Source organism: Furipterus horrens, unplaced genomic scaffold (assembly GCF_987537825.1).
Source record: "Furipterus horrens unplaced genomic scaffold, mFurHor1.1.pri manual_scaffold_17, whole genome shotgun sequence".
Lineage (NCBI taxonomy): Eukaryota > Metazoa > Chordata > Mammalia > Chiroptera > Furipteridae > Furipterus > Furipterus horrens.
Window position 1 is genome coordinate 610,973 of NW_028327187.1, and position 15,618 is coordinate 626,590.

At 39.0% G+C, this 15,618-nt stretch overlaps 1 protein-coding gene across 1 annotated transcript in view; it reads right to left on the reverse strand.

Moving 5' to 3' along the window:
- Positions 1 to 15,618, reverse strand: part of LOC149990326 (protocadherin-11 X-linked) — a 264,374-nt gene that overhangs the window by 97,498 nt on the left and 151,258 nt on the right. The window contains exon 4 of the mRNA XM_090264435.1: positions 9,327 to 9,356. Within this exon, the coding sequence (XP_090120561.1) occupies positions 9,327 to 9,356 (30 nt within the window). The remainder of the gene's footprint in view (positions 1 to 9,326; positions 9,357 to 15,618) is intronic.

Here is a 15,618-nt window from a genome sequence, read left to right on the forward strand (position 1 = left end):
TTGCATGCTTGATATCACCTTGCCATCCAGCTCCTGCACACCTCTGTTGTTACCATTGCCTCTCATGCACCCCCCCATCCCCTCGGGCCCCACTGTTAGCTGGCTACTTCCTCCTATGCCAATTTTCCTGAAACCTTTCTGGTTTGGCAAAGCCTTTATTTATCTGCTAGTACTACAATGTAGCCACAAGAGGAGTAAAACTGTTATTCAGCTATTATGTGTTTATAGATTTCAAATGAGTATATTAACACACTATTAGCTTGAATAGGGAGAGGGTCATGAAGCAGTGCTACTGCAATATTTCAGTCAACAACAAAATATGGGAAATTATACATTCTGTGGTTGTTCTTTGGGCCAGCATAAATGGGCACATTAACATTCTTACTCAATCCCTAGACCTGAAATCTAGTCTGTGAAAATCATCACACACTCTTTTAAGTATTTCTGAATTGTAAGGTTGGGAAAACAATCTGAGGCTTATTTACCAGGAACTGAATAAACACATCGAAGACACGTGCTGCCCTTTTGAAAGGTTTTATATCATTCACAGTCACATGTGCGTGTTTTCAGTAATGCTGATTAATCCCACCGGCAAGTACGTTACTGGTCATTGCTTGCCTTTTCCAGGGCTACTGGCCCCGTTTTGGTATGTGAACTGCATTTACATCGCAATGAAATTATGGCACTATTTGACGAAAAGTCATAAAAAGACCAACCAATACAATTGTTTTCTCAATGAAACTTTGGAGTTAATATAGAGGCTTTCCCACACAAACAAATAAAAACAGTAAGAATTGCATAAAGTACTTCTCAAATTTGGCTATGTATTTGAAACAGCCAGGAAACGTCAAAAATAGCCACGCCAGGGTCCTCCCCAGAGATGCTGATGTAGTTGGTCTGGGATGCAAACTGGTCTTCACAAGTTTTCAGGGGCCCCTCGGTGACTCGAACACACAGGCAGAGTTGAGAAGCTGTACAAAAGCTCACAGCCTTGCCCGTTGTAACTTTAGTTTACGAAGTAAGTTTAGCCTCAGTGGTTTCTGCCGTGAGCTGTGAGTTTTTCCTGCTGCAGGTGGCTTCTTTGCTCAGTCTTTTAATGGGATTTCCTGTTTTGCAACAACCGCTGCAATGTTTATGGCTAATCCAACGCCTAATGTTTTCAATCAATCTGACACCCAGACAACTTCACGCAGGCATCACAGAGATGGTATCTCATCATCAATAAAAATGATACACAGCCTGTTTCGGAGCCGCACAACAAACAATTCCCGGCAATCACCTTTATTGCAGAATATGAAACAGATCTCAGAGACATTTTCTTTAATGGGAGAGATTTACAGCAGTGCATTCGCAAGGGTCCTGTTTTCAGGAAAGTCGGGAGGGTGATCTGTCATGTCAGTGAAGGGGCGCACTGTTTGAAGCATTCTCCACTTCAAGGAGAAAACCCGACTTCTAAATCGTTGCTTAAAGTATATTTGGATAGCAATAGCTCTCTTTCATAAATAATAAAACAAGCTGTTAAAGGGTATCTGATAATACTTCAGGCCAAGAGGAGTCAAATATGATAGGAACAAAATGAAAATGCAATGGCTTCTATGACTGATATAATTTTTTTGAAAAGCCCAAAATGTGAGGATGGTCCAAAACATTGAGCTAATCAAGAAGCCATTATGTTCTGAAGAGAAGTTTAGATTTATTCAAGAACATTCTATGTAATAGGCCTTTATAGTAAAACTGAATTAGTTACATGAGTTTGAGTTTTTGAGTTACATATCTGTTTCCCTTGTTATCCAGTCTGGTCTTTAAGGTCATTCCTTTAGAACTTCTCATCACCAAACACAGACCCCAGTACATTGAGACCACCCCATGTATGCTTGTTAAATAAATGACGACAAATTTTTATTAAATATTTACTAGGTTTCAAGTAGTGTGTTAGGCATAGGCTAAAGGAACTTATAAGACATCTTAAATTATTAATTTTCTATATCTCAACATTAGGCTGTAAGATTTATTACTTCAATGTCTCTAATTCAAAGCATTAAAGTTAATCCAAGCAACTTCTTTTAAACAATAAAGAAATAATTCAAGTAAATAAAGACTACTTTCACAGTCATTCTCAAGAAGTAGGCTAGAAGATTTATGGTAAATTTATAATTCTTTGGTAAAATAAAATCTGATAATACATTTTCAGAGGTTTCCTTGTGATTTTCTGTGGGTTAAGTAGGATACTTGCCCATCTTAAAAAAGGAAATGTACAATGAGAGGCAACATACGAGAAGTAAATGATCACAAGATACGAGACTTTCAAATCTCAATTTGTATTTGGTCTCAATAGTGGACTCAGCAACCCACCCTAACTCTACTGAAGAAATACATGTTCAGAAAGCAACTTATTCACCTTCACTATAAATGTGGCTTGGTAGGGAAGGGTAACCCTAAGTCACTATTACCGAATGTTCTACTTATATTGCACTCTTACATCCAGGTGTTTTCATAGAAATATACAAAACATTAATTTTTTATTTGTATTTCATTTAATTTATTTTTTAATGAATGGAAATGGAAAGTTAATTTGGTGTTTACTCTGAGATGAGAAAACAGTAATGATATATCCATCTATTGTATAGTAATTTACTTGAAAGGTTATATAAGATGAAATTCAAGTACATTACTATAGTCCTCAAACCATAAGGCTTAAAAAACATAACATGTATAATTCAAGAGTTTTGAATGTTTGGAATACTCAGTGAAAATCCCATGTATGTTATTACTATAAAGCTTATGAAATTATGACTATTAGAATGCTATGTTATTACTATAAAGTTTACAAAATTATGAAACATAGAATCATTGCAAGAAAAACCATGTTGTAACAATAACACATGTGAATATGACATATATTCAGTAGATAGTGAAAAATGCTCTTATATAGTCATTGAGTAAATTTTAGCTCAACCAAGAAGAAAAATGTATTTGATGGAATAAACATGGCTTGTTAATCTAGTAGTTCAAAAGAAAGAAGTCAGCAGATAACTCTATATCAATAATATTGGCAAACTTTATTAGAAAACATTATCCAATAAAAATAAATTCCCTGACAAAGTTTCCCCTGCTAGTTATTTTCAGAAATAAAAAGGTAGGAATTAAGAAGGTGAAAGCAAAATGACTTCTACTCCTAAAATGAGAGATTTTTTTATTTCAAAGATATAATTAATTTAACAGTGAGGATATCTATGTATATGATCATCTAAAGTTAGAATAAAAGTGCAATTGTTTCCATTGTTTGGTTGAGAAAAGAGATAAATTATGATCAAAGCTCTATAGATTTGGGGTGTGAATTTCAATGTATCAGTTGTTGACTTAGTCATAGTAGCAAAAAAGGGCTGCACGATGATGTGCTGACTCAGATGTCATTGGATGGACAGAAGCAACGACTTTCAATAGTAGCTAGAAAAAAAGAATGGGAAGCATACATATGCAAAAGGCTGAATTTGTAACTACACCTAAAACTATTGTAAAGCAAAAGATCTGGGAATAGTGTATTTAATACACATACAAGTACTAGTCAAATAAACCTTTTAACTGTCATTTGTCAAGGGAAATAAATATGAAATAAACGTTCCCCCCTTAAGTAAGCTCTTTAGATATTGCTGTGATTCAGCACCAAATTGAAGGAGTCATCTCCCCGTATTAACTGCAACTGCCAATTAAAACAGACCCCTTTTATCATTTGCCCAAGATTTTCTGCTTACTACATCCTGAACTTTCTGTTACATTTGACATTTTACTCATGTGTCCGTCTTTCTCTGGTCTGTTCATAACTGCATTGCGAGTTCATATTAATTGAGTACATATTTCTTCTGTAGTGCTTCAATTGTTAGCACACTATCATTTTTCACTTTCTAGAAACACTTAGTATATTACCTTTCTTTTTAGTTCCAAATTTTGAAGAGTTTAAGAGAACTGACTTAATCCAAAATGAAATGTAGAGTGTGCTAATAACATAATAGGACATGCTCATCATACAGGGCATTGAATGAACACGAATAGGTATGATTTTAGTTCAGAACACCCTGAACACACCACCACACACAGAGTGATACACCTGTTTCTCAGAGATGCACGGTATGAGGAGTATAAAAAGACTTCCTACAGCTTAACACTAGGCATGTGTAGTGAGCTGAGTCTTCAGTACAGTTTCACGCTTTTCCGTCCCAAACAGCGTTCCGTGGACTGCAGTTGGAAACTGGCACTATAGACAAAGCAAGCAAGAGGCCCAGGATGGCCATGATGAACTACAGGTCAGCGAGTCTATTAACATGCAAGCAGGGCTCATTGGTGATGCGTTCTCGTGGGAGAGACGGGCAGATAAATGTAGCCCGGAAGGAGGGCCACGAAGTGGGTAAAACACAGAGGGACTGAGGAATTGGAGGGGCCAGTGAAGGGAGATCTCGGGTTTACCAGGCAGGACAATACAAAGCAGATAATCAAGTCACAATCATAAAAATGGAGGGCAATGTTTATAACCATGAAATCCTTGTAACCACATGCAAATAAGACCCTGGAGTGCACAGTTGTACATCGAAGGGCCACAGAATCGACAAAAACAGTACCGAAAGTCAACACAAAGAAATCAGCACAAGCAAGCATGTTTCTCTGTGGTGATGGCTACATTAACAGTTGTGACGCTGGGTGCTAAGGGCAAGCACAAGCCTTGAATATGCCTATTGAAGTGCCCTTCAAATTCTTTGCCACGTTTTGCCCCCAACCACACGTTCAGTCATTACCTGTTGAGTTAATTAAAGACTCTATTCCAAAGCAAAAGAAGAAGGTTCACAGTGTACCTGCAACACCAAGTCCCTGGCAGAGCCCGTCTGTGGAACATATGTGGGAAGGAGGTAAATGTACCATTCCGTCTTCAGACTCCCAAATGACACATGTGTAGCCTTGGAGCGATGCGTACACAAATGACAGGAAATGACTTTTGTTCGCTTTGCTGCTGCAGCTACCCTTTCTGTGACCCACTAGCTTGGTCTAAAAGGAGCCACTCTGTAAATGCACCTTGGTTCCATGCCTGCTGTCTTCAGTTTAACGCTTTGGCAAACACTCTCGAACAGGACTGACCACTGTGCCAGCTCTGAGGGCAAGTTAGACTCGGGCTGAGCCGAAGGGACTCTGACCTTGAAGTAACATGTCTACACAGAAGTCATCAGGCTAGGGCTAATGGAACCAGGTTCTGTTTAAACAAGAAATGATTGTTTTAACTATCCGCCAGGTTCAAAACTTTGTATTTCTCTCTTTTAATTGCATTAAATGTTGCTTACATTAATGGATTGAAATGCTCCCCCCAATTATCTATTGATTGACTGGTGAAAGTGTTATGGGAGAAACTCCCAGAAACTTGGTTCTTCTCACCAAGAGCAAAGGTGGCAAGGGAAGGGGGTGGTCTCAGGCCAAGGTGGCCAGAAAATGATCCTTTGTTCTGAGGACTTATATAGCTGGCCAATGGGGGAGGGTGAAGAAGCTACATATTGATTGACAGGTGAAGGTGGTGAGAGCTTTCCAGGATGGATGTGTGTGTGTGTGTGTGTGTGTGTTTGTGAATATCCAAAGGTGTTAATGGGCCTCTTCCTTTGGACACTGTGGGCCCTCTCCCGCCCTTCCTGCCTTGGGATGGAAGCACAGTTTCAAAGGCTTTCCTCCTGGATAGTGGAGAGAATACATAGAATTTCAAGGACTGCCCTCCTCCCATGTCAGCGTGGTGTTTCCTGTGATATTGGAACACCTGGCAGTATGATCGGACCGGCCTCAGGACTGCTGAGTCAGCGGGTGAGACAGGCCTCCCTCCTCCTCCCTGCCTTGGTTTGCTATCTATCTTACCTAACAAAAGAATGAATGAATTATGGAGTGTATTATTTGCTTTTATTCTACATTTTGAATGCCACTAGCTTCTCTGTGAAATATACAAAGTCTTATCGGAAGAAAGTAGAAAACAGTGTCTATTTCTATAACCTAACTTTCTGATTTGGAATATGGAAACAGGCCCTGTTGGTTAAGTCCTCTGAAGCCGTTTAAATTTAAGTGAATGGGGAAATTAGTGGGAAATTGTAGGTCCTTTGATGCTTTAGAATCTAAAAGACAACAAAGCGCTCATTTACATGATTTTTCTTAGTTAAGATAATATGTTGCCACCCTCCTTTTTTACAAATGCACAATCCTAATACTTTTTACTTATTCTGAATTAAACTTAACATGGGGGAGGTCAGAGGGTGGAGGGACTGAGCAAAAATGACAAAGGACTCATGGATGCTGACAACAGTGTGGGGACTGCTGGGGGCAGGGGGTATTTTAATAAAGCTGTATTTTATAATGTATATTAACAAAGCTTAAAAAGGTGAAGTTCTGGAGTTCAAGAGATTAATTCGAGTTTTTCCATGGAAATATTTGCAATAAAACCAAAGTTAATGAATATTCTGACACAATATATTTAAGGTTTATAGCTTCTTGAATTCAATATCCAAAATACCCTTCAAATGAATACATAGATGCAATGAACCAAAAGCAAAGGACATCAGAGGACAGACCTAATCTCCTTGGTATATGGTGACCATATTATATCAGCTTCTGTCTAAGAGTGCAAAAACCATGCTGGAAACCGCTTTATGTCATCTCTGTAGTATCACCGTAGTGTTACAGAGTGGGATCTCCAAATTCTCCAGAGCTTGTGGGTTCGGGGGTGAGGGATGGCACTCTGTGGAGCACAGCCATTTTCCTTAAGAGAACCTCTGCATATCTACGGCTGGTAGCTAGTGTCTTAGTTACGCAAATGGCTTTGGTTCTTCCAAGGACCCAAGGAGATGGGAGGGGTTTTGACCATGGAATGGTGAGGGAAGAGCACACAGGGCCTACGAAAGGTTCTGTCATTGGTCAGAGCCGGTTACCACACCCACGGCATCACAGTCCATGGTCAGGGTTTTAAAAATAAGGTGACAGCCATTTGCAGAGAGGGAACACCATGCAGTTTGCAAAGAGAAAGGAAGCCATGCAGTTTGAAAGGAGGCAGGGTGAGAGCCATGCAGTGTGAGAGAAGGAAAGAGCAGCTACGCAGTTCCTGGGGATGATCCGGCCACGCGGCCTGGGCCAGCAGGAGAGCAGGCCCGCTGATGCCTGGATCGTGCCCGCTGCTGCTGACTCCGAGGCCGCCAGGGACTCAGCCTCGCACACCCGGACTCTCTCCGGACTCTTGGAACTCGGGACATGCGGAGAGGACTGTCTCTTAGGACGTGTGCCTTTCCTGGACGTCACCAGGGTCCAGTGTAACACGGCACATGCTTTCCTGGACTAGTACATGGAGGCTGATGACATTGTGCCCCAGATCCTGGAGGAGACAGCTGGCAGATAAGGGGTGGGGAACTTCTGGGCTTGGTTTTGGTTTATAGCCTTTTGGGGGGCAAGGGAGGTGCTGGGTCCCGTGGGAGAACAGGGCTCTGAGCAGAAGGGTCCCCAGCAGCCCCCCCTCACTGCCAGGTTGGCATGTTGTGAATAAAGACCTGGTTTTCTCAACACTAATTGTTGGGTCGCCACGTGCATGAGCCCCTTTTGCTTTGCAACAATAGTTCACAGAAATAAAAAGATTTAAAAACCTTATTCTTCCATAAATATCTTATAACATTAAATATATTCAATAGGACTAATAAAATACAATAAAACAATTATTTTCAGATGGAAGTATTTGTTTTGTGATTTCGGATTTTTCTCTTTACATTAAGAAATTTTTTTAAATTGTCTTTTTCCATTACCATTTATCGGCCCTCTACCCTTGTGTTTGGGTTCAGACCATGGTTCTTCTACTACTGACATGTTTTATGTTAAATTTCTTGACCCAGGTGTTTTTAGACCAGCAAAATGAGTTCACCCCAGTGTGCTCTACACACACATCCTTCTTTCCAAAACAAAGACATTTCCTATCTATCAAATAACTATGCTAGATAAAGTTGTCAATATTTCTGTTCTTCCAAATTGCAACTTTTAGAGAACTGAGCAACACATCCATTTATAAATTTGCCAGAATGGTTTAGAATGTTGTAACATCTAAAATCTGGAGAGCTTCCCCCCTCTCTCTCTTCCTCCCACCCCCCTCTCTCTCTAGCATTGTGGAGAACTCTTGCATGATCTTTTCCTTTCTGGGAAGAGCAGATTCTCAAAAGTCATCACTCCGAGGCCACAGTGATAAGATAGTTCAGACAGGCATTTGGAAACTCTCAGAAAGGTTTATTGACTGAAAGCTCTCTGCATTTGGTTTATCTTTCACACACTGATGAAAATCCATCTTTCCATTCCAGGCATGCCCCGTTTTCAGGGATTTCTCACACTTGATAAAGACATCCAGGGCTAACAGATTACTTCAGTCACAGCACAGAATGCCCTTCGGCAAGTTCTTTTTCATCCAAAAGTTGCACCCTCAAACTAGAACAGCATTATTCATCCTAAATACTGTACTCACATGTAACCAAGAATACAGTTACGATACATTTTGCTTTCCCATATTGACAGCATTTAAGACTAAATGAATTTAATTTGCAAAATACCTTACATCAGAATCTTGCAGGAAATGCATATCTTTCAACCCCAAAGTTGAGGAAGCTAAGGCAGACATTCTGGGAAAGAAATGTCAGTGAACAGCTGAAAAATTCTTTATTTGAGAGGTCGTATAATTTAACTAGTGAGAAAATTCAATTTTGACAATATTTGTAAGACTGCATATTTTTGATAGTAGAGGCCAAAGTTTTCTAAAAAGCCATACTGTGCATATATATGTAAGCAGAACTTAAAATGCTCACATTGGAAGATGATATTCTAAAGCCCAGTTTCTCAGAGAATATCAGTTTGCTGATGAAGCATGTTCCGTTGAGTTAAGAGTATGTTTCCCTGTGACCCTATTAGACATCGTCATGTTACACAGTCACTAACTTTTGCTGTCACCGCTAAATTGTGGATTGATACTGAAACGGTTTCTTTTATTACTAAAATTTATCATAAAATAACTGCATTACCAGAACATTCACAAAGTGATGCTGTCAGCAATATGATATTTTGGCACCATGGGAAAAGAAAGTGGTAGTGAAAAATAAAATGAAATAAGACTTGAAAATTGCTTCCAGAACTGTGGAAGCGATACAAAATGTGAAGACAGCTCAGCTTGAAGTACACACCATCTTAAATACTGAGTTTTCACTCCACGTAGTAACTACTACAGCCTCAGAAATTTCAGAAAAAGCAGCACAACATATTTTGAAATCAATTTTCCTTGAAATGTACAGTCTTACCTTTCCTGCCTTTTTCCCCTCGGATTTCCGCTGATTTACGATAAAAGGGAGGCAAAGGAGGCAAAGGAAAACAAAACAAAAACAAAAATCAGCTCCAATTTGTTACCGCAAGTACATTTTTAAAAAAACCAAAAAAAAAAGCAGAAACACACAGCACGTCACTATTCCCAGTGCACAATTCTGTTCCTCTATTAAACGTGTTTTCCCCACAAGAATCCCTCAGGGGCTTCAGTCAGGGCCTAGAACAACATTGTCAATCTGAAGCAACAACGCGGAGCACCATATAGAGAACTTAGACCACCATCAACAAATTAAGTTTTATGCTTTGTGAACATAGGCATTGGCCGATGACATATTCTCTTATCATGTCACATAGCACATTTGCTAATAAAAACTAGGCTGGTTGGAAATTCAGGAATTAAGAATAAATTTAAAATATCTATGCTGCATCAGATACTATCTCTGATGTTAATTTTGATGGCTCTTAGGAGCATCTTAATTCAATTCTGTTTAACTCAATCCTTTCTGAAGTCATCCTGGTAAAGTCATTTTGTTTCTTTTTATTTACAAACTTGTTCTCCTCCATTCAACGTCAGGAGACAGGATAGAATAATTCTCAAAATATAGCTTGAGTTTCCCAAGTTGACATTTTGGAAGGAAAACAAGCTCAGAATTTTCCATAGTATACATTTGCCGTACAGTTTCATGTCCTCTTATTAATCTTCTGGTATGAGTACGCACATTTTCAGTCTTCTGCCAGTAGATGCACATTTCTCCTATTATATCTAATTTCCTAGATTGCTAAAGCTGGTTCAATGTAATTGATGGGAAAGAGAAACAAGACATGATGTACAAGAGAAATAATGAAGTGGAATTGCCGGGTAATACAATCCCTCTCTGTTTTATCATTTGAGGAGCTGCCAGGCTGGTCTCCAAAGCAGCTGTGCCACACACTATATTCCCACCAGCCGTGCGCGAGGGCTTGGGTTTCCGCACACCCTTGCTAACAAGGTGATTGATTGTAACTCTTAGAATTGGAACACGCGGAGTTTATGTAAAGTATCAGAGTAAGAGTCAGATTAAGGGGAGGGAAAGCAAGGCTTTATTCAACATCCATCCTAGAATGGATCTAACAAAGCCAAACGAGAATCAAACACTCCAAAATGAGCTAGAAGCCGGCTATCACAGATTATAGCAAATTCGCGGGTTCTTACCGGAAGCCAGGGTCTAGTTCGCACATAAGCTCAGACGCTTGCTTTGAAACATACTCATACTACGACAGTAACACAGGCAACGTGGCAGACACATCTGCTTTCGGAAAATATCGTGCGTCAGTTAAAATAATTTTCATTTTTAAGGGCTTGAATTTTGCATAAGGACACCTTTGTTTGTTGCAAAAGACGTAGGCAATTGTCTCCAATATCACTTTAAATTACAGATCATCTTTACATGTCATTCTTGTGAAATGTGCAAGCCTGACTGGGGATTTTGCATTGTGTCTATTAAACTGTGTCGATGATTGCAAAGTGAACAGCAAAGCAAGAAAGTGATTATGAGGATAAACATCAGAACACAGATGATCTTCCTTACTTTGAAGAAAAACACTTTTTAAAAATGCAAGAGCTATCAGAGTACATAATTCTGTGAAGACATAGTTTTTTCTTAAACAAAAGAATTAGAAACTGGGTGTATGATAAGAAATAAAAAGTAAAAAGTGGCCTATGTGCTTGCATTTATATCAAAGTTAAGGATAGACAAAATAATACTTTATTTAATTTTATAAGTGTATGTTATTGCTTATGCTGTTGTCTCAATTTTCCCCTTTGCTCCCCTCCACCCAGTACCCTCTTCTCTCCAGCAATGCCCCCCTCTTAGTTCATGTCCATGGGTCAAGCATATAAGTTCTTTGGCTTCTCCATTTCCTATACTGTTCTTAACATTCTCTGTCCATTTTGTTCCGACAAATTATGCTCCCTGGTCCCTGCACCATTTCCCCATTTCTCCCCTTTCCTCCTCCCAGCTGATAACCCTCCAAATGATCTGCACACCTATGATTCTGTTCCTATTCTGGTTGTTTGTTTAGTTTTTCCTTTTATTCTTTAGATTCAGTTGTTGGTAGTTGTGAGTTTGTTGTCATTTTAGTGTTCATAGTTTTGATCTTCTTTTTCTTAAGGAAGTCCCTTTGACATTTCATATAATAATGGCTTGGTGATGGCAAACTCCTTTAGCTTTACCTTGTCTGGGAAGCACTTTATCTGCCCTTCCAATCTAAATGATAGCTTTGCTGGAGAGAGTAATCTTGGTTGTAGGTCTTTGCTTTTCATCACTTTGAATACTGCTTGCCAGTCCCTTCTTGCCTGCAGAGTTTCTTTTGAGAAATCAGCTCACAGTCCATTTGGAACACCCCTTTAGGTAACTAACATTTTTCCTCTTGCTGCTTTTAAGATTCTCTATTTATCTTGAACCTTTGGCATTTTAATTATTATGTGTCTTGGAGTGGTCCTCCTTGGGTCTAGTTTGTTTGGGACTCTGCACTTCCTGGACTTGTATGTCTATTTCCTTCCCCAGGTTAGGGAAGTTTTCCTCAATTATTTTTCCACATAAGTTTTCAATTTCCTGCTCTTCCTCTTATCCTTCTGGCACCGCTATGATTCAGATGTTGGCACTTTCGGACATGTCCCAGAGTCTTCATACTCTCTCCTTGTTTTTTTTGAATTCTTGTTTCTTCATTCTCTTCTGATTGAATCTTTACTGATCCCTTATGTTCCAAATTTTTTTATTTGAACCACGGCTTCCTCTCCTTCACTGCTGGTTCCTGTGTAACCTTTATTTCTTCCTTTATGCTTTTGCCAAACTCAATGAGTTCTCTGAGCATCCTTATCACCAGTGTTTTGAACTCTGCATCTGATAGGTTGGCTATATCTGTTTCAGTTATTTATTTATTTTTTTTCCTGGAGATTTGATCTGTTCTTTCATTTGGGCCATATTTCTTTGTCTCCTCAATTTGGCAGCCTCCCTGTGTTTTTTTCTGTGTATTAGGTAGAGCTTCTTTGACTCCCTGTCTTGGGGCACCCATTAAGCTGTATGGGGTGGAGCCTTAGGTATTTGCCAGAGCAGGGGAACCCGCTTCACCACTTTGTGGCTGTGTGTGTGTGTGTGTGTGTGTGGTTGGGTGGTCAGAGAGGGGACGGTGCTACTGCCTGGCTGCTAGAGGCTTGCTTGGCACTAGTCTTTTTTCCAGGAACTTCACCCACTTCCCATATGTCACTGGTGCCCCTCTAGCTATTGTCCTGGTGGTGGTTCCTCGAGTAGGTATATTTGTGTATGTTCTAGGACCACTCTCCTGTGAGTCTGGCATTTTCTCCCTCTGCCCCAACCCCCACTGATTTTCAGTCAGAAGCAATGAGGTTTTATCTTCCTGGCACTGGAACCCTAGGCTGTGTGGTCTGGCTGGGGCTGGGATCGCTCCTCAGGAGTCCCTCCCAATTTTTATCTGCCACATGTGAATGTGGGACTGTCACATGGTCTCCACCCCTCCTACCCATCTGGATGAAATTGGCATCTTTAAATCCTTGGGGAGTGAATGAGTGAATGAATAAGATAACTACAGTACTTTGGTATTGAAATAGTTTGGCAGGTTTTTTTTTTTCATTAATAAAGGTTTTCTTATATAGTATCATCTCCCAGAGAACAAGTTCTGCTCATTTAGTTGTAACTTTAGCAGAGATATAAAGCGAACATTAATTAAAGGCACACCTTAATATTTACTACGGCTCAACTTAAAAATCTGTGATGCTGCCAGACTTCTATAATACAGAAATAAAAGCACTTCTCCTGAGTGATCCATGAAGTCTTGAATTATCAAAGACTTACATTAAAACTGCATAAGATAGGGTCTGTGCTTTATTTTAAAAGCTATTTCATTCCCCTAGAGGCTCATCTGCCTTAGGCGTCTTCCCAGTATTTAGGTCTAAAGTATCTAAAATATTTTAGGCTTGTACATTTTTTACTGCTTTCTGAATCTACCATGTAGATTTTATTTTTTCCCCAATTTACCACATTGACATTGTTATTTTCAGCTTCCAATTGAATATAAAACAGCAGATAGTTCCATTTATCTCTCTGACTAAGTTTATTCACAGCAGAGCTCTGTATTCAGGATGTTTTCATTTTTATTATCGGTTATTTATCATGAGTACTTTTAGAAGAATGACGGAGTTGTGATTTTTTGGAGCTTTAACTGTGGAATTTTATCAGTCAACAAATATTTATTGAACATCTACTATTTGACAGGCATAGTCCTTAAGATCAGGGACTCTGGAAGTAGACTGTCTAACTCAGAATTCAGCTCTACCACTTAGTAACTATAACCTTGACCAAGTGGCTTAACTACTCTATTTGGTGCTTGAGTCTGTATATCTGTAAGACACCAATGTTAAAAATAGCAGGCACATTATACTGTGTTTGTGAGGGCTAACTGAGTTAATACAGTAAATCACTTAAGATGCTGTCATATAGTAAGCTCTCAACAAATACTGCCTACGATTGTTATATCCATCATTAGTATTTTAACCTTGAGAACACTATGATGAATAAGGAAGAATTTTGTAATCTACTGACCAAATCAGCTAGTAAAAAATACTTAGAGATGATCAATAAATTTATTGCTGGTATATGTGAGAGTGCCTTGCCCTGGCTGGTGTGGCCCAGTGGATTGAGTGCCAACCTATAAATGGAATGGTCATTGGTTCAATTTCCAGTCAGGGCACATGCCTGGGTTGTGGGCCAGGTCCCCAGTTGGGGGCATGTGAGAGGCAGCCACACATTGGTGTTCTTCTCCCTCTCTTTCTCCCTCACTTCCCCTCTCTCTAAAAGTAAATAAATAAAATCTTTAAAAAAAGGAAGTGCCTTGAGTGGTAGTAGAAGACTGTGAGAGAAGCATGTAAAATGAAGTCCTAGTTTTTAAAAAAGCCAAACATTTTATTCAGCTAGTGACTGCAGTCCAGAAGTTTGCCAAGGGCTTCACACTTTTATAAATCTTCAGAGCCACAGGACTTAATGCATGGTCCTTAATGTTAAGTGAGTAGTGAAACAGAGGTTTGTATCTTGGGCTCATGGGATCAGATGATGAGTTTTTTCTCATGTTCATTCTAATTGTGGCTCATCTTGAAATGATTACATATTACTCGAAAGAGACCTTGTCAGCACTAGGGATGCGGCCATGGAGCCACGGTATTCACATTCACAATGAATTAACCATGGTATGCAAAGAAGAGCAGAATGCAAAATATTTTATAACTAGTACTATACAAGTAGATAGCAAAACTTAAAAACGGGCTCCCGGTGTTTGATATAATAACTCGGATCAAAGTAAATCATTAGAAGTACTCTCACAAAATCTGGTTTAATTTCAGATGAAGGTCAAATTTACCCTTGGGGCACGAAGACTGTTTTGTCTTTCACTTACTTATTTCCTTTTACTCCCAGAAAGGGCACAGAATCCATTTGTGTCAGCTGTACCTAATTATCTCCAAAAGTTTAGCTCAATAGCATGGTGTTCCTAGAGAAGTTCCTATTCTCATGGTTCATTCATCCCAAAGACATGTTTCCATTGTTCCTATGAATAAGGCCATGGTTAAACTAAGCAGAATTTACTGTAGGTACACTTGTTTAGAATGAGGGAATATATCAAAACAGGAGTCAAGTGAATATAGAAGCAAAACTCCTAAACAAAATTTTAGCAAAGCAAACTCAATAATGTATAAACATAATTATAAACCATTACCCAGAGTGTTTCAGGTAGTCAGGACCTGTTCAACATTGGAGAAAAATGTAATCCACCATATAAACAAGCTAAGGAGGAAAATCATATGGCTCTATCTTAACTGATGCAGAAAAAGCATTTGAAAAAAATCAATACCCAGCCATAATAAAAAAAAAAACCCACCACAGTAGATTGAGAATAAGAAGGTTCTATTTCCATGAGACGATAAATAGCACATACAAAAAAAAACTTTTTTTTTTTTTTTACCTAACATCATATTTAATTGGGAAAGACTGAATACTATTTCCTTAAATGGAATAAAATGGGAAGAACCATTCTACGTGATATTAAACAATTCCAGAGTTTTAAATCCCATTCATTAATACTATTTCTGTCTCCTCCATTTCAATGATCTTTGTTTCTGTTCCTTGGTCAGTATGGTTGCAGTAATCAAGACAAGGAATTGTTTCTCAGTTTTAGATATTCAGAGTAGTTACAGTATGAAAACTACTAAACATGTACTTGGCA